The 25,787-nt window shown below is 40.3% G+C and overlaps 2 protein-coding genes across 2 annotated transcripts; both read right to left on the bottom strand.

The window, feature by feature from the left end:
• Positions 1–3,910: 3,910 nt before the first annotated feature.
• LOC146630306 (suppressor of cytokine signaling 1-like) lies at positions 3,911–6,631 on the bottom strand. Its single transcript, XM_085355740.1, has 3 exons — positions 6,446–6,631; positions 4,388–4,575; positions 3,911–4,235 (listed from the first exon to the last, which is right to left on the bottom strand). Exons 1-3 carry the CDS (start codon positions 6,629–6,631, stop codon positions 3,911–3,913), a joined length of 699 nt encoding a protein of 232 aa, XP_085211866.1.
• A 2,461-nt stretch (positions 6,632–9,092) lies between these two features.
• LOC146630307 (ATP synthase F(0) complex subunit k, mitochondrial-like) lies at positions 9,093–24,918 on the bottom strand. Its single transcript, XM_085355741.1, has 4 exons — positions 24,849–24,918; positions 24,704–24,774; positions 9,406–9,498; positions 9,093–9,295 (listed from the first exon to the last, which is right to left on the bottom strand). The coding sequence occupies exons 2-4, from the start codon at positions 24,770–24,772 to the stop codon at positions 9,194–9,196; spliced, it is 264 nt and encodes an 87-aa protein (XP_085211867.1). The 5' UTR covers positions 24,773–24,774; positions 24,849–24,918; the 3' UTR covers positions 9,093–9,193.
• Between the last annotated feature and the right edge of the window lie 869 nt (positions 24,919–25,787).

The following is a 25,787-nucleotide window of genomic DNA, read 5'->3' on the forward strand; positions in this document are numbered from 1 at the left end:
AAAGGTCATATAAACACGCAGTCGCGTGCAAGAGGCGTGCTCATAGCTATGACCGGGATCGCGCGACCACACGGGACACCCAGCAGTTTTTTAATAATAATAACTAGTCACACTCGAGCTGTGCTGGAGTGTGTGTGCGTGTGTGCGTGTGTGTGAGATCACAGTAAAATGTGACCTGGAAACACCTAATAGCAGAAACTATGACTAAGATATTTAGAATGTCTTCCTTATACAGAGATTTCAGGTGTGCAGCTGGGATCAAACTGAAGGTCCTGCTCAAACATGAGCCCACCCCTCAATACTGAGGACAGGGGAAGTAGGACACCAAGAAGAGAGAAGTGGTCTCTTCCAGCTTTATGGGTCACAAACAGAAGCGTTGCCAAGACCTTACAACAGTGGTGCCTCGACCCATCCCTGAAATCTTCTTGGATTTTCGCTCAGAAACACATTTTTGAAGTTAGATTATAAAGTAAAATTATTATCAAATATCAGAGCTAATGGTTAAAGTCAGGGGTGCTAAGCCTAGATTATACTCCTTTGTGGACATTGACATGGACTCATTGACTCTATACTTCTTTGACATCTGCTTTAAGAACACCACATTATGATTCACAGCTGCTGTACTGTGATGTAAATCAGGAAGGCATGTGGACGTCCACGTGGAGCCCCGCGCTAGCCATCTAACCCCTAGCAGAAAGTGTAATCCCTGCTTTAGGCTGACTTTGAGCATCAGTAGTAAAACCACAATGCTGATAAAGCACTCATGTATAAGGCTGCATGTTGACACATTGATAATGTTAGTTCAGTTTTTCTCGTTGTTTCTGCTTCTGTTGTGTCATATTGAGCCCTTCCAAACTGTGCTGCCTCTGTCTGGTCTTTTCTGTGCTCACCTCTTCATCACCTTTCCTGCTCTTTTACTGTGTCATCAACCTGCTGCACTCTTCATCTCCTCTGCCCACTCCTCCTGTTCCCTCTCCTGTACTGGTTGTAAAAGCAATGCAATCATCACATGCCAATTCAATGATCCAAACATCAAATTTTTGATGTGATGATTATGTATTTACCATATTATTGATTAATATTATTCATTAATAAGATCCCGAGGCTCCAGCCGTGAAAGCCCAGGCTGATGATGTGCCTGCCCACAGACATGGGCATATTTCCAATACGGTATCTATATATAAGCAATAAAGACAGATGGGGCTATTTTCTCACTGGTGTAACTCACAGCACTTTTAAAATCTATACAGGCCTTTGAGCATGTCCATTTTAATGCTACTGATATGAGCTGTTAATGCTTAACAAGCCTTTTATAAAAAGCTCTTTACCTTTGCATTGTTGTTGGAAGGGGTTCAACAAATAAGCTCTCCTCGCGTTTATGTGTGTCACAGCAGTGGTGTTTTTTTTCCACATCAGCCTGTTTAAGGTTAATGAGACAAAGATAATTTGAGGATCAGGAAAGTGTGGATATGTGTGTGTGTGTGTGTGTGTGTGTGTGTGTGTGTCCCTGGTGCAGGGCTAATTTAGACTAAAGGGGACACTGCCAGTCAGATTTAGGACAGGAAGTGGAACAGATGACGGAAAGCCACAAAAAATCTATAATGTGCGTATGTGCACACTTTTGCACTGCATTGTGTGCACACCGCTTGTCTGAACGAATGATCAAAAAGCTTTTCAGCTGAGCGTCAGCTTTATACCAGGCCGGAGTAACACCGCTAAATGCAGCACAGAGCCCAAATAAGACGTGGGCCTTAATTCACCCACACAGAGTCAGTCTGGTTAAAATGAAATCACACAGACATGTAGTTAGTCATGCTCACAGAGGTGATCTTTGTGACTGATTCATACTAAACACTTCAGAAAAGGAATGCAAACAAGGCTTCCACTGAAACCATCGCATTGGTCCTTTAACAATCTGAAACTATTGTTTCTGAAATATGTGTCACTTTAAAACTGCAAAATAAATAAATAAAACTGCAAAAAGAAGGTCAAGTTTACAGATAAAGTAAGGTAGGGGCGAGACTTTTGCCTGGAGAGTGGCGTGTAAGGCTTTCCTTTTACTTGTTTTTTTAAGTTTTGCTTTCACTTGCCAATTACGTTTTTTTGATCTATTGTTTAGATAAAAAGACAAAAGTCACCTGACTTTAAAATATTTTAAAGGTCATAGCTGTTTGATGTGCAATAAAGAAAGTGCTCGTCGGTCAGCTGTCCCGATTAATAATGAGCCTCTGAAAATGCATGAAAAGTGATTAAAACCTGCACCTCAATCGCATCTTGAGAAGTACATGTGTATCCTGTTACTAACAACTACTAAAAATAGACTCATGTCCCACTGTCATAAAGTTGAGCAGAGCACAGCAAGCAAAGCGTCATTTTTTTACACTACTGTCTCGTAATGCTCTGCACAGTGTACTGTAGCTGTTGGTGAACTGACAGGACCAAAACCTTCAATGGCTAAACCCCCCCCCAAAATAAAAGCCAAAAAACAGCTAAAAACTAATATATTTACACTTGTGTTTGTTTACTCTTGTTTTGAAAAATTCTCTAGGTTTTTGTCATGTTTACCTTCAAAGCTTACATACTTACTAGAAAGGAAGTGATTTGTATTCCTCTTCCTGTCTTTGAGTGGGCAGTAATCAAGTCTTAGGTTTACATATATTTTATCTAGTATAAAAAATTATTTATTCAATATGAACAAGACAATATTACATGCATATTGTACCAGAAGACCAAAGACAGTAACTAGAATCATTTCAAGTGTTGATCAGTTGCATTAATCAATACTTTTACATAAAAAAATAATTATGGTGGAATCTACACAGACGAAAGTGACAAAAACAAACATTCAGTCAACTCTGCTGCTTAGTTTAGCTGCTGTAGCCGACCCCCTTGACAGCCAGGCAGGAGAAGGCCAACACAAAACCCCAACAGAAAGACAAAAAACACAAAGTCGATGCTTTTTTTAAATACAGGTGAGAGCAAAACTACAGAATCTAAGGTCAGCTACAGCTGGAGGAATCCTCTTTTTGTGAGATAACAGAAAAAGAGGATTCCTTCTGTAATGGGAAGATTACATCTGCAACCTCATAAAGAACCGCGGCGAAGTTAACCGATATCTGAATCGTATTAACTGCAAATTCTGTGAATTATAAACATCAATTTAGCGGTTGGAATCCGTTCCTCTGTTTCCCCCCATCATCCAGAGCAAATGAACCTTTGTACCAAGATATTGAGATAATTAACCTAATGTTACCAAACAAGCAACGCAAAAAAAGAAAGAGAAGGAACGAGCCAGAAACCATCACTCCAAGTGGATTTTTACAGTTGATTTACCCTCACGTTCATGAGCTGTTGACATGGCTGCTTGCTCATGCGTTCATAAGTTCAGATATCAGCTAGTGCAGCTTTAAACAGCAGCAGTTATGACATTTTCATAGGCACGACAAACTGAAATGTCACCATACAGGCAGTGGTGCAGCCTTTACAGGGAAAATTGCTAGAAACTTTAGTTATATAAATAATCATTGTTGACTTCTGACAGTGCATATAAACCCCCCCCCCAAAACAAACCCCAAAACAAAACAACGTTAACACGTGCTTTGTCAAATCTGTAAAACAATACATTTTCAGAAGGTGTGCAAATAACCTCTCAACAACCAGAAACCTTCAGGTTGTCCATCTGTGCCGCAGGTTGCCTGAATTACCTCATGTAGCCATTTCTACCTGTGATGGTTACGGCCTTCTACTCGCTTGTCTCTCCAATAATATCATTCATAGCAGTCACCTGCAGTGATCTTCTATTATCTCTCATTTATAGTACAAAGGATAACTTCTTTAAAAAGTAAGAAATAAAATTCTTTATCCTTGTGATAGCACAACGTCCTGACACAGAAACTTGGAGCACATGGGTCTATATAGGGTGAGGGTATGCCCAAAGGTAGCTTCTCACTTGCTTGTTGAGACCAGGTAATGTGCTTATCCTATCTGCTCCAAACATGCCTACAAACGCCCTCCTGCACATCTGTTTCAGACCCTCTGGGCGGTGAATACGAAAGGGCACCGTCAGTTTACAGCAGGAGCTGGTGTAGTAAGTCAGCAGAGCAAAGAGTGAAGGAAAAGTCCTCTGGCTGCCAAACAGATTGAAGTGGAGCTTGTTCAGCTGGATGCGAATACTCGTCGGGCCATCGTCGCTTTGGTAACTCAGAGTGAAGAAAACATCCGGCTGCCCGCTGTCCCTGCAACAGCACAGCGGTGTACAGTCACTACACATGAGCTTGGCAAATGAGATGGACTGCATTGGTTTAGCTTTAATGGGATGAAGGGGGAAAAAAGCAGGAAAAAAACACAACAGTTAAAGAGAGAAATAAAGAAAAACAGCGCTGACTACCTGATAAGGAAGGTTCCAGCAGGAGCATTTTTGAGTTTTCCGTGGGCTTCTTCCATGGTCAGGGATCCCCAGTAGTAATCACTCTGCAGAAGCTGCTGGTAAGTACTTTTTACTAGTTTATACTCTGCTTCGCTGGTGAACGGACGGAGGTGTGTGGGCAACCCATCGGAATCAGCTCCAGTCACTTCCTACAGCGGAGAAGATCAGACGTGTCCAGTCAATATGATGAAAAACGCACATAAATCAAAGTGTTCTCTGGTGGCTGCAGGGTCTTTATTGCTGATGGTACACCAGAGATTTCACTGCCTACAGCGAACAGCTCCTAATCTGATTAAACAAAAATGAAGGCTGTGCTTTTTCTTGCCCTCGGCTTTGCCTCTAAGGCTAAATATATGTTGCCTGTGTTGCTTTTCTTTAAAAACGTGAAGCAAAGTTTTAAGTGATGAGGTCAGTGCACAAGCGCTCCCCGCCAGCCAGAAGATACTCTCCCACAGTCTGTTTGAGTCTTGCTTTTGCATGACATCAAGCCCCACCCACCCACTGCTCTTTTGTTTTAAAGGAGCAGCCAATTAGAAGAAAGCTGGCTTAAAGAGGGGGTGGCCTTAAAGGGGGAGGAGCTACAACAGCTTGTTTCAGATCAGTGATGAACTGAAAGGCTTAACTGTGAATAAAGCAAAAAACACTATGGTCCATTAATAAAATAAAACATTGAAAGTTAAAATAAGCATAATAGTTTACTTTAAATGAAACTTAAATGACGCCTGTCAAGTATTTTTAGAACAAATTATTGCACATCGGTCACAAATGAGGTATCAGAAAGAAACTGAAACTTACAAAAATCTGATTTGTAAGGTTTGTGGTGCAACTATACAGCCACTTAGAGAAAAAAAAAACATTTCAAAGAATTTTAAAATCTTTGAAATGTCTTTTTTTTTTTAAATTAGAGTGCTTTTTTTCTTTTTTGTTAAGCTTGCTCATCACGTGAACTTGTGACTCGGCGTCTTATGTAATAAACAAAAAATGTACAGCAAGGAATGTTGCTGGAAACTTTCCGAATAGCTGAAACCGCCATACCACAAAGGGTTCTTTCACTTTCTCAGCGTGAACTCAATGCTTGGGTCATTTACTAGAAACTTTATCAGTTCACTTCACGTGTTAATTTCCATAAGCGCCACTTGTAACGTTTTGCTCTGACACAAGATGCGCTCTGTGGGCGATAACATTGTAAGACCACTACCAACACCATAATGGTGCTGTAAATCCTTGGCTCATGAGGGGGAGGCATGCTCAGGTTCAAAGTCCAATGATAAAGCCAGGCAGGCTTCCAAACACTTTCCTTGTAACAACAACGATTTCCTGTCGGGGAGTGTCATTTTGTACCGACCTGGTCTGAGTGACCGAGTTTATTACCGCCACGCTCCAGCCATATCGTTTATTTTCCTTAATAAATTTATCAGCTTTTATTTTGATAGCAGTTTAAAAACAAATGTTTGTGGGTCACTTGTAGTTTCACTTTTACAAATGTTGTCATATTATATTAGTATCCATCATACTGTTAATAATGTAAAACAAACACCGTTGAATTTTTCAATCGCATTATTATTTAGTTTCGCTTTTAGCCTAACTTAAATGAAAAAGAAACGGATTTAAAAATATACTTTTGCACGACATTGCCTAAAAGTACACGCTCAAGTACTTGTTCTGTACATCTGAAAATCTTTATAAATGCATTCAATTTTACTCACTTTGAGGGAAACTGCTGTTTCCTCCACTGTATCTGTTTGATAACAGTAGCTACTAGTTTTGATCTATACAAATGTATAATTGACAAATGAGCTGTGATGGACATTTAAGACAGTTCCCAGCAGTGTGTAAAGTAGTTAAAAAGCTGCAACATTAAAGTTGTGCCCATGCATTAGTGCACACATGTTAATGATCGAATAATCAATAAAGGCATAAAATGTGGTATTCTGCCTGCTGAGTGCTTTTAATATTTAAACAATCTATCACCAAAAACAACATGAGTAAAATCAGCAGTGAGTGATCGCGAACACTAACCCAGAGCTCAGCGTCTTCCTCACAGTTGTTTTTGACCCAGTGCAGTAAATCCAGCTCTCTCGACTCCGCTCTGTTTGGGCTCTGTTCCCGGTGTTCTTCAGAGGGCTCACTCGGGCTCTGTGGTTCGGCTGCGTGGCTCTGTTTTGGGCTTTGTACTACCACTTTATTGCAATTGTCTCTGACCATCCTACAAAGAACAATCCTCCTCTTGACCACCTGTTGCACCAGTTACTCCGTTTTTCACTGGCAGATCCTCCATCATTCACTCCTTCCCGGCTGGTCATCTGTTGCTCAGTGCACTTTGAGACGCCATGCTGCAGAGAGTTTATATTGTAACTTTAATCCTCAGCTTTTCACAAACACTTAACATCGCATTAATCACATTGTCATTTCTGGTGTACATGTTTTATGCCTCCTGATGAGCGCACAGCTGATGTTTGAAACACGCCCTGGCTTTATATAGCATAACGCACACTGTCATGGCACACGCTCCCAGCATGGGTGCCCAATCCAGACTTAAAGGGTGTGCGGCTGACAGTAAACCACATGTTTGTGTGTTACAAACCACCAGTAAGGGCGGCTACAACACAACTGATGACAGAAGAACGCTTTCACTTTCTCAATCAAGCGAGACTAAAAAGGTGTATAAAAAGACTTAATTTCCTCTGAAGTGTGAGGTAAGCAGATTAGTGGTGACATTTTCTGCTTTTCATTTAAAACAAAAGCAATGAAAACATTTTAACCGTCCTGTACAGATTTTTGTGTTTCAAATTTAAGATAAGCAAATAAAAAATTACATTACAATAAAGAATAAAATGCAAATACTTGATGCTGATCAATACTTTCTAAGGAGTACAGTGTGTACCAAGCAGTGAGTAGAGAATGTATATATTTTAACAGTTCAAATTAATTTTATTTTCCCTTTTTTATTGTCAATGTTTATAAATATTACACTGAGTTATAATAACTTCATTTTTTCTAGTGTCAGTGTTTGCAATGAGCTTACAGCTGCATTTTATCAGCTAACATAACAGTTTTGTCTCACAATGACGTAAAAGTCTATCATTATCTCTCTCTCACACACACACACACACACACACACAGACATATTATATATATCTATATATATTTAAAAGAACCAGTGACAACGATTTTAAGGTTTTAATTCATAGGTTCACACGCCCACAGATATTAAGCAGTGGAGCAGGGCAATGACACGGCGTTACTTTAGCCCAAGAGGAGAGCATTTATGACTCACACCTTAAATCAGAGACACGGTGGCATTTCACACAGAGTGCTGGAGCTCGGAAATAACAGTAAAACCAGCAGGACGAGTTAAAACTGCAAAGAGCTGCAAAAGTGTTTAGAAAAAGCTCAAATGTGGCCAAACATCCTCCACAGATTCAGCTGCAAAATTCTGTGCTATACAACAGATTTACTTAAGGTGGGGGGATTTTTGAAGGTGGAGTTCAGCTACCTCCGTCACGCTGATGTGTTTTAAAGAAATTGGAAAAGCTTGTCACAAGTTCCCACACTTAATGAGAAAATGACACTTTTCTTTTTCAGCTTTCTTGGATTCCTTCAACAGCGGTCCGCCTCAAGCTTCAGCGACAATGTGAGCTAAAGGAATAATTAAGCCTACTTACGTGTCGCAGCAGTGAGCTACAGTCGGCTTCTCGCCCCCAGAAAGTCGCAACTCGTTTGATAAAAAAGATGATTTCGTTTTCAGAGAACGTACGCGCTCCTTCTTTCGCTCAAACGCGCATGCGCGCTTCAAACCGTTGATTCAGGTGTTCGCGACCGCACTTTCGCTTTCACTTCAGCTCGCAGATTCCTTGAAATCATGTGATCTCACAGCAGAGCCTGTGTGTGTGTGTGTGTGTGTGTGTGTGTGTGCGTGCGTGCGTAGCGAGTACGCACACTGAATTTGAGATTGGTTTGAATGCAAATAACTATATTTATTTAAAAATGTTACAGCTGCATGAAAAATACACCAATACCGATTATAAAACAAACATCCGCATCACGGATGGGTTGATGGTTTTACTACTACAGCGCTGTTTGCTTTAAAAATTGTTTTTTGTGGATATATTTCAGTTTATATACAAGTTTAGTTTATATTTATAACAAAATGAAAGAAAGGCTCACACATACCTGTGGACATCATGCTTTACAAAGCCCGGTGGTGTAAAGTAAGTGTAAACCTCAGTGATGCAGCAGCAGGAGCAGCAGAAGCAGCACAGGTGCCTGCGTGTAAGATCTCAGGTAAGACTCTTGTTTCCTTTTTGTTCTGTCAGCTTTGCGTAACAATGCTTAACTATGCTTAAGTGCATAGTCAAAGGGCTGCAATTAGTTCCATGTCATGTCAAGCATGTCAATAGACTGCAGGTTAACCGACTACCTCGTCAATCAACCTGCAGCCAAGAATTCAAAAAGGATTACAAGCAAAGTCATGAACGTGAATGCATTCATGAATCAAACTGTGAAAAATGTGCAGCCATTCTTCTTATTTTATATCTCTTATAGAGAAAAACATGCTGCTTTAATGGTAATAAACGGATAAGAAAATTACGGATTTTGTTGCCGTTTCTGCAGCAGCAGACAGATTGTTCATTATATCAATGAATAATGATCAGACAAGCACGGACAAAGTATTTATTAACACTCTGTAACTTGCAGCTGACACATTTGAAGGTGCAGTACCGCTCGCATCACAGAGAAAAGGCATGACTGCAAGACATTAGCCTCTCAGGCCGAGGAGGTGGATGTCTGGTTTTCTTTTTTCTTCTGTCTAAGCACCAAGTAGGCAGCTGCCGTTACTGCAAAGATCCCATAAGTAGCCAAGACACACTGCAGAGAAGAGAAGGAAACATTTGGGATTGTGAGGAGTCGGCGCGCCTGTGTGTAATATCTCTATAAAGATGTGTGCGTGTGTATAAAAGTGTGTGCTGGTTAAGTACATTTCTGCGACCCTGCAGAGTGTAGCTATTAAAGTATTTCCTCCAACCCGTCAGTTCCACAGAAGAAGGGGCCTCAATGCCAAACAGCTGTCTCTAAAACACAGAAACAGTAAGAGGAAGTGCTGAGATCAGATCTGTGATATTTTTTGACACATTTCCAAGACGTTTTTAAAAAAACGTGCATTGAAAGATATAAAATAAAAGATGAAGAAAACAGAAAATAAAAGCTAGCAAACAAACACATACAATAGAAGCACATGATGAATGCCCTCAGAATTATGCAAACCCAGTCAGAACGAATGTGAAAGCACCAGATTAAATGATGAACAGACTTACGGAAAATAAACAAAAGGAAAACCCAATAACAAAGCTTGAGTAAGCGCACTCTGCGTTTTTTAATTAAGGAATTATTATTGTGTTTTTTCATGGAATCTAATAAAAGCTGCAATATGAAAACTTTATGAAGAAATTAAGCAATTTATTTTAGAAATAGATGATGTGGAACGTGCATACCTTTGCATGTAGAGGCACGTTTTTCTGTGAGTAGCGTGATAAAGCAACAGTGGGATTGCACACTTGTTACACAGCAAATTCAAAAGTGTTAAATTTTTTGGTGTTAATAGTCTCCTTGCAAAAGTAGAGTTAATTTTACTCTAAGTAGAGTCACATTCTTTTAATGTAACTCTGAGGTGTAAAATGATAGTAGTTAAAATCGAGTGTTAAAAATGAGTGTTTCTCTGTCAAATCTGGAGGTGTTACAATGGAAACATTAACTCTTGACCTCTTAACTCTGAACTCCTAGAGGGGCTATGACACCAACAGAGTAAATTCACAGACTCCGCCCCCAGCACGGCTCCAATCGAAGCTGAAGTGAAGCCGTTTCAGAACATTTTGCTCTACATATTTGAGTTGTTTGCCATGCTTGGTAAGTCATTCTTTCAAAGATTGTTTCAATTATTATTATGAGCTTTTACTTCTGTGGCTCTTTGGAGTTGAGACAAAGCTGTGTGAAAGGCATTAGCCATGTTGCTCGCTGATAGCATAATATTCTGTTTTAGCTAGCTGAAAGGTATTGTTTGCGGGCAAATACCACAGCCTTGAAAAAAAAGCTTGCATGTGAATTTTCAGTCAAACGTTTGGTCAAATACACCTAAAACAATGTCTAGAATGTGAAATGTTGGTATAATGGTGCTGCTTGAAGCCTGAAAACGATTGCCCATAAAAAAATAAAAAAACACGAGCAAACAGCAGTAGCAGACGTCCTGACTGGATTCCACGGTAGCATTTAGATCCCTCCAGAGTTTTGTGGACACGGTTTAGGTAAAAATGAAAAAGGTTGAGGTTTTACATTTAGTTCAGTATTACCTGTTGCCTGTGTCTTTGTCTTTTGGGAAAATACTTTACACAAGTAATGGCTCAAAAAGGATTCCTTTTTTTTTTACTGTGCTGCAATTGTTTACTGGATTATTTGTGCCATTAATTAGTGTCAACTAATTTTTATTCAATCTCCGCACAGGATATGCTTGTGAAGATGGAATATGGGGGAGAGCAGAAGTGCGTTGAAGTTCCACAAAGTGATGAATGAAGGACATGCATATTGTATTGAAGAAATAAGTGATGAGAATGCTGTTATTTGCATTTACCAGCTCACCTATGTCAGACCTTTTGATAAACAAAACTCTAATGAAAGTGAGAACATGTACACTGTTACATCTTTCAGAAAATGTTTTGAAATTGTGGTGCACAGTTCAGAATAAATGTTTTTCAAAAACCATTGCATCTTTTTAGTAAATGTTTATTTCCAAAAGAAATTTCTAGAAGTTCAGAACAGTAAAATTCCAGCTTTTTAGAATGAATTAGAAGATAACTCTTACGTAGTTAAACTAAAATACTCTTTGAGAGTTAATATATAAACTCTTAACACCAAGTGTTAAATTATCAACTCCAGACAGATTTGGTGTTTAACACTAAATCAGAGTTAACGTACCAACTCTCCAAAAAGAGTTAAATTAACACTCTCTGGTGTGGACCCATATAGACACTTTAATAGTGTTGAAATCAAATCCGACAGTGTTAATTTGGACATGCTGGATTTGCTGTGTACTAGCAGTGTTGGGACTAACGCGTTATTAAGTAACGCGTTACAGTAACTACGTTATTATTGTGGTAAGAGCACAGTAACTAGTTATTATGCCAAAACCGGGAACGCGTTACTCGTTACTGGGATTTAGATAGGCTCGTTATTCGTTACTTCCTGTGGTGGCTATCGCGGAGCTTCCACAGATTCAATAACATTAGCAAGTGGTGGAGGCCAGCAGGTGGATGAAGGAAAAGGGAGGCAAGAGGAGAGACCCGAAGCAGCCGCCGGTCCGAGAGTGTCAGTTGAACTGAACTTCAGGTAAGAAGTTATGACCTGCAGTCCATCTGGGTCAGATATGAACCAAGTTTAGGTGGAGTTTATTTTTGTTATGCTGAATTTTTCGTACTGCGTGCTAGCTAGCATGACGGAGTTTCTATACAGCTGGGTGGGTGCTATGTTACTGATGTTGAACTTTATTTTGTTCATAAGGTTAATTATTACAGTTGCCAGCTGTCCTGTAAAAAACGGAATCGTCTCGTATTCAGAGAAAATATTACGCGTTTCGTATTGAGGTGAAGAGGAACGCAGTTTGTCCCGGACTTCAGCTACAATGAAAAAGACACAAAGCTGGAGTTACTCTGTGTTTACGCTGCACAGCTGCCTCTTCTTCTCTCATCCTCTCACCCTCCCTCTCCTGTTTCTACTTCAATCATGAAACTGATCAATGATCAGCTGATCGGCTCTTGTTTGTTTATCGCCCACTTTGCGCCAGAAAGAGGAAACCAGCGGATGTCGCGCTAAACAACAGCAGCACGTTTAAGCTTGATCAGCTGTTGTTAGAATTTATTTAATATTAATTTCTAGTATCAGCTGATGTTTGCTGGAGCCACAGCTGTAAACCTGCTGGTCATGATATGGTTTGGTTATGTGGTGAGAGGGAAACATGAAGAGGAAACCAGGAGACGTCCTTACTGGATCATCAGAGCTGTGATGGAGAAACAGGTTTACCTTTTAGGTGACATGAATGAGTTGAAGGGAAGTTATGAACTGTTTCTGAGAGACAAATAACACCAGGATCCTTTTCTAAGTAGCTGAAAGCTGGTAACTGTGCAGGGGCGGGTCTAGCAAAGTGTTGCCAGGGGTCCATGTAGGGCATTAACAGGGAAAGGGGGGCACAAGGAAATACTTTCTTATTCTCATTTAAAATGTCTCACTTTTAAAAAAATAATTATCTGAGTCTTACAACAAACGACTGATAGATTGATACATATATACCATCAGAACAGTGTACATCACTGTCACAGCAGTGTTTGTTTTCATTCAAAGGCTTTATGATTTTTCCTATAATGGTGGGCCGGCCTCTAGTCAAAATACCCAGGACGATTTTTTTGTCCCAGTCCAGCCCTGTATGCAGCTCATCTGCAGTCTGGTGTTACCTACATCTTCCTATTCAGAAGGCAGAATTTCCGAGTTCTGAGTACAATCGAAAGCACCACGACTGCAGTTTTTGTGTTGGATGTAAAAAGCAGGCTAGGATAAAATCAGGCGTGGGATTTCTCTCGTGGAAATGTGCACATTATTTTTTCCTTTCTATTGGTAGGTGGCACAGTGCACTTGTGGCAAGTAAGCAAGCTAGAAGACTGGCAATCTTGCTGGGTATCCAGTTACGGAAGCAACACATTAACAAGAGAATTCTGAGTTAAACCAAAGTTACTTTCCCTAGTAACTAGTTACTCTGAAAGTAACGAGTAACTTGAAGTAACTGAGTTACTTTTGATAGAAGTAACTAGTAATGTAACTAAGTTACTAATTTAAAGTAACTTAGCCAACACTGGTTACTAGTAATTGAGATCACACCCAGCATACCGTCTGAATTTGATGAAGCTGATTTGGTCGTGAACCTGTACTATGTGACCCTAGCTCAGCTTCCACATCCATTAGCATTAAACTCTGTAGCAACATCCTAAGCGTTTTCCCTTAATAAACAAGCTAATAACATTTCTCAAGTCTACAAATTTCAATTATTACATTTTTTTAACTGCTACTTTTTTGTCTGTTGAGCAGTGGAAAAAAAAGGTGGTTGCTCTGGGTTAAAATTGGGCCTGTAGGTAACGTGGGTTATTTTAGGATCTTAGCATCTCATCTCTTTAAAGGTTAACAGCTGGTGACTGACTGCAAGACATTTTAAACTGGTGCTAAAACACTACCTGATATTTAGCATTTGATCTTATTTGGTCTGAGGTTCCTAAGGGGAACACCTCGTTTTGAAACTGTCAGATGACAAGCGAACGAACATATGAAATCTCACTTGTTAATAAGGTTAATAAATCAATAACAAGCAAAGAGACATCTCTAAATTCACAACCCTTGTTATGAGGATCTCTCTCAGATAAAATTTTGTAAAATGAAGAGAAATCTCTTTACCTCCTGGCCCAGTTTACCGTAATGTATTAGATAAAATGGGTCATTCATTTCAGTTAAAGTGGGACACCCTTTGAAATGTATTGTGATGATTCCTTTTATTAAAATGATTTATATTGTTAATATATTTGATTGCTGCATGTGTCACATGCCTTTTTTTCCCCCTATTGAGTTTTTTTTTTACCAATCATGTCGGTGTATGCTAGTGGGCACAAATACACAGGAGCTCAGGTTCACTAAATAAGAAATGAAAAGGAGAGGGTGAAAGAGGCATGCTGATAAAGACGAGACAGATGCAGAAGTGGGGTTGAAAACAATGGCAAGAGTGAAAGGGAAAGCAAGAAAGGGAAAGGAAGGTTTACAAGACGGGATGTGAGATCAACTGTGAACTATGGTTTGGAGATGGTAACACCCACAAAAAAACAGGAAGCCAAGCTAAAGATAAGATTTTCACTGGGATCAACAAGAATTAACATTATATAGACATTATATGGACATTGGACCTTATAAATGAGCATATTAGAGGGACAGCTCAGGTCGAGCCGTTTGGAGACATAACTATAGAGGCAAGGTTGAGATGGTTTGGACATTTGCAGAGGAAGCAAAGAGGATATCAGGGGTGTTTAAATGATTTTTAAAAATTGGGTGGCAAATGGGGGAGGGGAGCAAGTTCAAGCTCATATGCAGCCCTGAGTCCTAATGCAGAGTTATTATGTGAAAAGCGGACCTGAATAACAATTTAAACATAATCTTGTTGACTTTTGAGGGTAAAAAAGTAATTAGACGTTTTACCTAAGTAAAAGTTACAATCATTCACATATGTAATGACACTTGAGTAATATACATGATGTTACTGGAATATAATTATTGATTTTTTGATGTGTATATCTCTTTATTGTTAAAGCCGTCAAAGACTTTAATTGCTTAAATATTGTACTTTGATCAATTGTAATTTAAGTAATCTGCAAAAATATTAAGTAAAGAAAGCTTTAAAATAGTTTGGTACAAAGTGCAACAATCACATTCAGAATAGAGACAAAAAAGAAAAAAAGGAAAGCAGCATAGTAGTACACAGTAGCGGTTTTAGATATGGGCGACACGGGCGGTTGCCCGGGGCGGCATCGTGGTGGGGGGCGGCATCACGGGCATCGGCCAAAAAAAAAAAAAAAAAAAAAAAAAAAAAAAGCTTGTACTCATGCTCCCCCGACGTCAACCAGCGCACATTGGGAATGGCATAGGCACCGATCGGTTTTCTATCACCCATTTGCTGGGAGTAAGGACGCCCTTCGTTTGCGAGGTGCGCCTGCTGCTTGCGGCGCAGTGAGGAGAGGGCGGGGCAGCGAGGGATTTTCTGACCGGCTGGAGCAGCATCTAATAACCAACTCGCAAAGTAAAACAAAATAAAAATAAACCAACAAACAAGAAAACACCAGACATTATAATACAGATTTATAATTTGCACCAATGTTTTTTCGAAATTCTATACACGAAAAGTGAGCGCGAGAGCCCTCGGTGCGCCTGCTTGCTGCTGAAGTCAAAGTAACTTTGTAACCATCACAGCTGATTTAAATGGATAAATTACCTTCTCAACATGTCTTCAGTTCTCCAGAGGTCTGGTAATGAACTAATCATGTGATTCAGGTGTGTTGACCCAGGTTGAGATCTGAAACCTGCAGGGACACCGGCCCTCGTGGACTGGGATTGGGGACCCCTGATATAGAGAGACGAGACACGACAAGGCTCCAGTTACAGCAGTGCAAGCAAGCAAAAAATATATGTAAGAAGAGTAAGAAAATAAATATACACTTTAGGACCAGGGGTAAAGGGATCAATAACAATTTAAAATTTACAGTTTGATGATTTAAAGTCTCACACACATGCCGTTGGAAGGGGGGGGGGGCTTGCTGCTTCCAAATAGAGCACATTTCATTTATAATGTTGTAAATCCAAGCCCATTATGTATTCATGATTTGAATCCTGGTTTGTGTGAAATCTCAGAAATGCACCCTAGACAAAGTGAATCTGTGATGTTGTGGTGATCCTTGGGTTGAGGTGGGTGTTCATACTGGAGTGCAAAATTAAAACCAATGGAAGATGGACAAGAAAAGTTCAAAGCCATCAGGTCATCAGTTTAGAAAAAGAGAAAAGAAGAGGAGGAGAAACGAGCAAAAGATGCAGGTAAGCAGATGTGTCATTGGATAATGGCAGGTCATCCTGAAACAAGCAGAATCAGAATACTTTATTAATCCCTAAGGAAATTATGTGAGTTACAGAAGAAATGGTAAAAATAGCAACAGTAACAGACTAAACTCCAAACAATACATTACGTTACAGATTTTAATATTAATTAGTCATTGTCAATTGTTGATTTGTCCTGTTCTCATTGTATGATGAATTATGATGGCTGTTTGGTAGCCGTTTGCATACTATGCATACTCTCTCTCTCTTCATATGTGTGTGTATAACAATTTTATGTTAATGTACAATCCTTAATATGTTATGTGTGTGTGTGTGTATATATATATATATATATATATATATATATATATATATATATATATATATATATATATTTATTTATATTAGGGGTGCAACAATACTCGTATCGAAATTGAACCGTTCGGTACTGTGCTTTCGGTTCGGTGCGCATATGTATCGAACAATACAAAATTTTTAATTTATTTTATCAACTTTCCTTCTGACGATGCTGTCTGTGTTGAGCGCTCAGCGGATCTGCGCTCGACAGTGCAGCCTAGGCGGAGTAGTCGAACGCAGATTCACTGAGGGCAGGGCAAGCTAGCGAGACAGAAGTTAAGCTCTCCTTGCAACATGGAAAATTGAACCTCCCCCACCCTCATTCAGATCTGGCGTTTGGAATTATTTTGGTTTTCATGTGACGTATGACCCTGAAGGTAAGCGTGTCATGGACTAAAGTAAAACAGTATGTTGGATGTGCCACGCAATGCTCAATTACATGGGTGGGAACTAGTGTGTTAGCGCAGTTAGCTCGTTAACGTGTTGGCAGTCTAGCCCCACGCACGGGGCGATCCGCGGTAGCTCGTTAACTGAGTTTTGCAGTGTTGTGGAGTTAACGTCATTTCAACGAGATTAACGCTGACAGCACTAGTGGGAACACAACGAATATGACTGCACATTTACACCGACATCATCCTAGTGCAAAGACAAGTGGAAGCAGACAAAAACAACAAGCACGCATGCTACAAACTTTACCCGAGTCATTTAGACAGCCGTGAGCACATGATTCTCCTTATGGGGACCTGATATGTTTAATATGCTGCTGAGAATATAGCCCAGAAGAAGCGTATAGTATAGCTTTTATTTTGGAAAGAGCCATTTCTCTGTAATAAACTCTCTTTTCCAAAGATGAGTGACTCCTCAATCAGATACAGGGCTCGCAAAATCGCTAGCCCGACGTCCCGGGGCTAGCGATTTTTCCAGTTGGGCTACCAAAATCTATCTCTGCCCTGCCCGTCGGCCTGTCGTAGGAAGGAAATATATATGTCAATGCTTTTGCATTCTTTCGGAAATGTAGCTGGGTAATTATGTCATTGGCATCGGCGAGCCACTGTCAATATGTGACATATTGAAATCGTGTTTGAATTTGCGCTTGTTTTTTGCTTTCACTTTGCAATCGTGCGAACTGTGTATAGAGAGCGACAGCACTGATCTGTGAGTGATGATAATTTGTGCACCAATTCCTCTGACATCGTCTTATTAATCGTTAGCTTACTATGCAAACATGACAAGTGAAATCTCCCGCAGCTTAAACATGTGAGAGGTTGATCGCGCAGAGAATCGCTGTGTGTGTGTGTGTGTGTGTGTGTAAAAGCAGCAGGATATATATTTTAGTTCTGCTGAGCCAAATAAGACAGGTCAGGGTGAAGAAGTGACAGCCAAAGAAAAGCTTACCACAAAACGGAAAAGTTATGACAAATCAGACTATAAGGCAAAAAGAAAGTGCAGCTTTATGGTTTCATGGACAAAAGAATTTCTGTGGCTGCGATATGACGAGCTAAATAACCAGGGCTGCACATAAGTGGTCCGCAGGTGCGCATTCGCTGTCAAAATAAAAAACGGGCACAAGATAAGAAGTTAATATTATATAATTATACAATATTATACTTTAATGTATAATATTGTAAAGGAAACAAAACATCAATCAAAAAATTGCTCTCTTTTTTTATTCGGGCTACTTAAATTTATTTTGGGCTACCAAAAACTGAAGAGTCCCTGCCCGAAGGGCTACCAGGGATTTTGAAATTTTGCGAGCCCTGAGATATATTAATTTTTTTTATTACTTTTTTGTTTCAGCAACATACAATTTAAAAACTGTACTTTTGAGTTAAAATATATATTTATAATTTTAATAAATGACAAATTAAAAAGGCATGAACATTTTTTTGTATCGAAAAAATATCGAACCGTGAATTTTGTGTATCGTTGCACCCCTAATACACACACACACACACACACACACACACACACACACACACACACGTATGTACATACACATACATACACATCAAATCTCGATGTTGATTTTGTAAATTTCCATGCGAGCAGCCCAGGAGAATTTTCAGGCTGCCCTAACACTCCGACACTGGCCTCTCGATCTCCCGTTGGAGAGCCGCGAGCCTCCCCATGATGGTATCAAACTTCTGTTCCATGGTGTTGTCGTTCTTTTGATTCTGAGACCTCACAGCAGCAGTGATCCGTTCCGCGATGTCTTCCAACTGTTGCTCAAGGGTCCCATTTTGAGCAGGCCTCTCTCTGATGTATCCCCCCATACGCTCAATGTTGTTGCTTTGAGCCTTCACAGCCGATGCAAGCGTCTCCAAGGTGTTAACCATATTACGTTCGTTGTGAGAGGTCGCGCCTCGTCCCGTCGCTTCGATTCCAGCGGGCAGCCTTGGGGGGGTTTGAACAGCTGGTTCCGCTCTCTTATTTCTGTGGTAAACCAGGGCTAAGCCAACTCCGATCAGCAAGAACCCTGTTATCACGGTTCCGAATAGATAGATATCTTCAGCGTCCTCGATCGACAGTCCCGCCAGGCACACGACCCTCCAGTTCTGCCACCCGTCCATCGTGTATCCGGCAGGGAAAGTCCCTCCAGGGCACTCAGGCTCTCCCGAGCCCAGACTTCTCGTTGAGAAAAGGGTGTCAATAGCATTCAGAGACCAGTTCTCTGAATGCTGAGAAAAGTCAAGCGTGCAGCTGCCAAGATGCCACTTGCCACCAGTTTGGCCATATTTCAGAGCTGCAACATCACTGGAGTGCCCAAAAGCACAAGGTGTGCAATACTCAGAGACATGGCCAAGGTAAGAAAGGCTGAAAGACGACCACCACTGAACAAGACACACAAGCTGAAACGTCAAGACTGGGCCAAGAAATATCTCAAGACTGGTTTTTCTAAGGTTTTATGGACTGATGAAATGAGAGTGAGTCTTGATGGGCCAGATGGATGGGCCCGTGGCTGGATTGGTAAAGGGCAGAGAGCTCCAGTCCAACTCAGACTCCAGCAAGATGGAGGTGGAGTACTGGTTTGGGCTGGTATCATCAAAGATGAGCTTGTGGGGCCTTTTCGGGTTGAGGATGGAGTCAAGCTCAACTCCCAGTCCTACTGCCAGTTTCTGGAAGACACCTTCTTCAAGCAGTGGTACAGGAAGAAGTCTGCATCCTTCAAGAAAAACATGATTTTCATGCAGGACAATTCTCCATCACACGCGTCCAAGTACTCCACAGCGTGGCTGGCAAGAAAGGGTATAAAAGAAGAAAAACTAATGACATGGCCTCCTTGTTCACCTGATCTGAACCCCATTGAGAACCTGTGGTCCATCATCAAATGTGAGATTTACAAGGAGGGAAAACAGTACACCTCTCTGAACAGTGTCTGGGAGGCTGTGGTTGCTGCTGCACGCAATGTTGATGGTGAACAGATCAAAACACTGACAGAATCCATGGATGGCAGGCTTTTGAGTGTCCTTGCAAAGAAAGGTGGCTATATTGGTCGCTGATTTGTTTTTGTTTTGTTTTTGAATGTCAGAAATGTATATTTGTGAATGTGGAGATGTTATATTGGTTTCACTGGTAAAAATAAATAATTGAAATGGGTATATATTTGTTTTTGTTAAGTTGCCTAATAATTATGCACAGTAATAGTCATCTGCACACACAGATATCCCCCTAAAATAGCTAAAACTAAAAACAAACTAAAAACGACTTCCAAAAACATTCAGCTTTGATATTAATGAGTTTTTTGGGTTCATTGAGAACATGGTTCCTCAAAAATACAACTTGCCTAATAATTCTGCACTCCCTGTATGTACATACACGTACATACACATGTACGTACACACGTACACACGTTTGGTTATACTTACCATGGTGTCCATGTTGTGCATTCAGGTCCTATATGTGAGACAGGTGTATGGGAAGGGCCGCCCACTACTTCCTGTTTATATAGGGTCATGAGGTCAATGATTGCATCACTGGGTGTAACCAAATGGAGGGTTTTTCATTTTGTATAGTATTGTTTGTTTTCTTTAAAGTAGCCTTTTGAGTTATATTGTATGCAGTGTTTTACTTTACAAACTATTTAGTTGAGTAAATGAGTTTGTCAGTTTCATGCATGACTTTATTCCTGTTCTTTGTTTAGAATTGTATTATTTGGTTTGACCTATTTTGTTTCAATGGTAGGGACTAACGAGGTCAGGTATGGGCAAAGTCTTGTATAAAGCCAGTGGGATTTTTGCATGCCTGATTGATTGTTTATGGTAAAAGGGAAAATAAAAGAACTTCAATCGTCTGCTAATGCTATTTACTTATCACCTTCCTTGCTGCTTAAGTTATGCTACATCACATATGTACATGTATGTACATGTACACACATACACACGTACACACATACATACATACATACACATACACAAAAGGATATATATACAAAGGATGCTGAACATGAAGCTGTCAGGCAGAAAGCAAAAATGAAGACCACAGAGGAGGTTCGTGGATGTAGTGAAGGAGGACCTGTAGAGGCTTGGTGTGACAGAGGACGATGCTACAGACAGAGCAGAAGGCAGATTATCCACTATGGCAAACCCTGAAGGGAGCAGCTGAAAGAAGAAGATGAGTGTGAAAACAAAGGAATAGAGAGGATCGAGAGGAGACAGAAAGGATGTCTGCAACAGAGGGGCCAAAAAACTACAATCGTTAGGCAGAGGAGAGGATGGAAACTCCCACATACTTGAATGGTTTGTTGGGGTGAGTTATTACACTGTTGTCAAACCAAAATGATCCTAAAGTGCCTTATTTTCACTTTGCAGTCAAACTGGCCCAACCTGAACATCATTTCCAAACCTGTAGGGCCTGAACAGTTCTATTTCGTTACACCAATTCAATGCAAAAACATTAAAAGCAGTAGTTATTAAATATCAAACCTTTGGAGTCAACAGACTCCAAAAAAGTGACAGAATATAAGCAGCATATTTTATCGATCACTTTTATTCCTAAAACGATAAATTAGAATCCATATATACAACTCTAAACAGCGAATGCTACGCTACAGTCAGGCCACTGTTAGCTATCTTAGCACAAAAAGAGGGAAACTGCTAGCTTGGCTCTGTAAAAAGCAAACAAATGTGAGAACCCGCATTTGTAAAACTCGCAAACTGCCATACCACATCTCATTTGCATCATGCATACGAAAAACCAAGGTGTGAAACCGACTAAGCTGTGGTTTTACAGCCGGTGGTGAGTGGACTTCAGCCAGGCAGCACTTTGTGCTAAACAAAGCTTACTTTATCACATGGTTTGTGTTTCATACTCAGCTAGCATGAGAGGAAAAAAACAAAACAAAAAACATAGATATACTTTACTAGCACTTTAAGCCCGTGAGCTTTATGTGATTGTCGTTTACATCCAAACTAATCCTGTGCTTGATAAATGTCAGGACGGTTATTGTTGTCTGTCTGATTACCCAGACTTGGGACAACAATTAGGCGTTTGTCACATGCACTGATTTCCATGAAGGGAACCATTCATCTAGAACATCAGGTTTACAGTAAACTACGAGGAAATGAAAGAATTCTTGTGAAGAGGGAAATAGTTTCCCATTACGAACATTAGATAAAGTGAGCCAGGGTCGAGGAGGGACACAATGCTCCTCTTCATCTTGCTGATTTGTCCTGCCGCTATGGTTCATATTATTAACGTAGCAGAGAGGAAACTCTTGTTCCTCCTGAAACCTTATACGTGAAACCACGTCAATAAAAGTTGAAAAAGTGCAACTGAAATAATTTTTGAAAATCAGCAGTGAGCTTGTTTTGTTTTTCTTCTTCTTGTGGTTACAACAGTAGTCTTATATCCACCTTCCCCTTCAAACAGACAAACGGAGCCTGAAACAACAACAGCTGAAACCAGCATCAGCTCTACAGCTGGAAGGAGCCGGTGTATGAAAACTGAAGTCAAACTCCTGTTGATATGTACAAGTATAGTACTACTATTAATGAAAAATACCAAATGTAACAGTCTTGCCTAATATTTACATGACAATTAAACAAACATCATATCCCACAGTTCCTGAACTTCGTGGGTTAAGGGTGACAGCTTGACAGAGGATGGGAGCTCGCTATGCTGTCCAGTTCTGTGGGGTATTTGAGTCAAACATTACAGATGGTACACAATAAGAAAGAATATAAAGCTAGATCTATATACAAACAAGTTAAAAAAAAACCTCAAACACTTTGTCTATATGGTTTTTAAATTGTAGCTTTCATTAAGGAATGAACTACAATATCACTGAGACTGAAATGAAAAACATCCTGTCTTCTGTTTATTTTCTCTTGAATCAATCGCTTAGTAACTTTGAAACTGCTTACAGTCAGCATTTTATGTTTTACTACTACTAATAATAACGCATCATATGACAACGGGAATCTGTGGTTCCCTTTTACACAGTTTAAAAGTAGCCCGGCCACCTCACAGTGGTGTCTTCTGCACTGCCAGCACAGGGGGCAGCACTGAGCACATTACAGCTCCAGTACAGAAGCAAGCCCTAACCCCGGGGTGTCCAACTCCAAGCCTCAAGGGCCGGTGTCGTGCAGGTTTTAGATGTGTCCTTGATCCAACACAGCTTATTTAAATTGCTAAATTACCTCCTCAACATGTCTTGAAGTCCTCTATTGGCCTGGTAATGAACTAATCATTTGATTCAGGTGTGCTGGCCCAGGATGATATTTAAAACCTGCAGGACACCGGCCCTTGAGGCCTGGAGTTGGACATCCCTGCCTTAACCCAAGCTCACTGACACTTTTCACCAGCACAAACCAACAGTTAAAGGCATATATTATTCTTACTTGTGTACTTCATGTATATAATGAAAATATACGGGTGGCTGCTCCCTTGTAACAAAGAGTACTTCATGCATATGTGTAGGACTAAAAAGCAGATCCACAAGTGTTCAGATAAAATTGACTGCTGCCCCCAAGTGGTCAAACAAAAGGATTGCAAACATTGATTAAATGAATGAAGGAATAAATAAGTTTATAGTTAACATTTTAGCATCTAAATAATATGTTTGCATACATGCTGAGCCAAATAAAGAAACCATTTTAAATGTTTTAGTCTATTTATATTTTATTTTTAGATAAACATCTATGCCGGAAATGGCACCTTGTTACTTAAAGGAGAAGTCTTTTAAAATATATTAATCAGAGGAGCTGGCATCTAGAAGGTACTAAGAAATTATAAATGCCACCAAACAAACAAACAAATAAATAAACAATTTACATTGACATTTAAGAGGCTAATAAACAGGTCTTTATTTTATAATCTAAAAAAACCCCCAAATTCTCTAGTCTGATCCATCATCACAGTAACACTTCAGGCATATCGATCAGTCCAGTCAGGAAGCAAAAGCCATTGTGACTCGGTGGGACCTGCTCTGTGCAGCTCACCTAGCACAGCTGGCAGGTGCGCCTCTGGTGCTGCATTCTCTTTACTCACTGAGCACATACGACAGATGTGAAAGAGCCTGCAGATGCAGCTGAATTATGCAACATCTTCCTGCATGACCGTTTTTTAGCAGTGCGTCTGAGAAGACCTCCACGTGTTAGCCGGCGGTGCCCTGACTGCTTTTAGGTTCCAGGATGAAATCCTCAGACACGAATTTCAGACCTAACACTTGTGCAGTGGGGCCCCGGGTCCTCCTGGTGCAGATTCTGATCTTTAAGGAAATTCCCCACAACCCCATTCATTGTTTAATCTGTCTGTAGTACAGTTACAGGCATGTATGATGTAAGTCTTACTGGGATTTTTGGATGATTTTAGTTTCCATGGACTGTTTTTAGCCCAAGTTTTAAGGATCCGTCTTTTTTGTTGCCCTCTGTATATTCTTTTAATAGCTGGTCTGTTTCCTGCCTCTTTCAGTTGAATTTCACTTGTACAGAATAGCAGCCAAATACAATCTTACATAATAAAGTCAAAGGTAATAAAGACGTTGTGCTGCTTGTGGAAATGTGCTTCATTCACTGGGCAGATCCATCAAAGAAGACAAAGCAGGACAAAGGTAACTGCTGTTGCTGCTTACTGATGACACTATAACACATAAATGATAACCTAAACATTAAGACCCCCCTTAATGTTTATTATAGACCCCCGCCCCCCCTCCCGTTTGTCTTTTAAACCCCTTCATATCCATTCTGTTACAGCTAAATCCCCCTCCACCGCATGCACCGTTTCATTTCACCTGGAAATCCCCGGATCAAGCCCCCTTCCTACCTTCACCTCTGTTACCAAGTGTCCAAAGCTGGTGAGGGGGATCCTCGTTTTAACAGGTGACGTCGGCATGACTGAGGAAAACACAAAGTTATTTTCCCTTTTCACACATTCACTACAGCCTGAGCTTCGTCTAGGTGATACTTACCGCAGGTTCAAGGGTGGGAGAGACGCTTACACAACAATCGGGCGTGTGGAAACTGTTCCGTACAGGTTTAACGGACAGCACCCACTGACCAACCACGTGGTTTTGCTTAGAGTATTAACCAATAGTCTGTGGCCTGGTGGGAGGAGCTCGCCCACAGTTACGCAAACAAAAACCGGTGGAATTTGCTTTTCTTTGACTGAGCCACTAGAAGGCGGGAGACTACAATTTATGTGGTCCTGCAGACATGCCCAGCCAATGAAGCTATAAAATATTATTTTTATTTATTTATTTAAGTTATTTTTAAATGAACCTTTATGCTGGGAATGCCACCCTATTATTTTCCTGTAAAATCTCTCCATTTACTAATATGTTACAGACCACACTATAATCTGCAGTTTACCCGAGATCAAATGATCGTATTCTGATAAAAAACAGAGAATATCAGGCAAAACAAGTGGGCTTTACTTATTTTGGTATATACAGACACGACAGCGTCAAACTACACTTTTATGATGTGAATCTCCTGTTCCATCACACCCCAAAGGGGCTCTGTTGAACTGAGAAACTCTGGAGCTCATTTGAGTACAGTGAACTCATTGTCACTTTCAAGAAACGAGATTAAGATGATCTGGACCTTGTTACATGGTGCATTATCTTACTGTAAACTTTGATTGGTGCAGTGTGGTCATGGTGTGGACATCGTTAACAGCAATGCTGCGGTGCTGAAATGATGCTCAGTTGGTGGTAAGAGGCCCAAAGTGTACCAACATCCTTACACCAACACCAGCAGGATGAAGTGTTGATACAAGACCAGATGGATAATTGCTTTCATGCTGTTTATGCCTAAATCTGACCTCACGCTGGCTTTAATCTCAGTTTCCTGCTCTTAGCTGAAAGCTGTAGCATCCAGTAATGTCCTCTGCTGCTGTAGCCCATCAA

The sequence above is a fragment of the Diplotaxodon limnothrissa genome, linkage group LG6 (assembly GCF_057381915.1).
Source record: "Diplotaxodon limnothrissa isolate DT_005_m linkage group LG6, D_limnothrissa_male_GT1.1, whole genome shotgun sequence".
Lineage (NCBI taxonomy): Eukaryota > Metazoa > Chordata > Actinopteri > Cichliformes > Cichlidae > Diplotaxodon > Diplotaxodon limnothrissa.

Coding starts and splice junctions, on each gene's coding strand:
- LOC146630306 (XM_085355740.1), bottom strand. CDS start 6,631: ATGGTCAGAGACAATTGCAATAAAGTGGTAGTACAAAGCCCAAAACAG. Junction 4,576..6,445: donor AGGAAGACGCTGAGCTCTGG/GTTAGTGTTCGC, acceptor TCTCCGCTGTAG/GAAGTGACTGGAGCTGATTC. Junction 4,236..4,387: donor GCTGGAACCTTCCTTATCAG/GTAGTCAGCGCT, acceptor GTGCTGTTGCAG/GGACAGCGGGCAGCCGGATG.
- LOC146630307 (XM_085355741.1), bottom strand. CDS start 24,772: ATGCCGACGTCACCTGTTAAAACGAGGATCCCCCTCACCAGCTTTGGA. Junction 9,499..24,703: donor ACTTGGTAACAGAGGTGAAG/GTAGGAAGGGGG, acceptor TCTGTGTTTTAG/AGACAGCTGTTTGGCATTGA. Junction 9,296..9,405: donor CTCTGCAGGGTCGCAGAAAT/GTACTTAACCAG, acceptor TCTTCTCTGCAG/TGTGTCTTGGCTACTTATGG.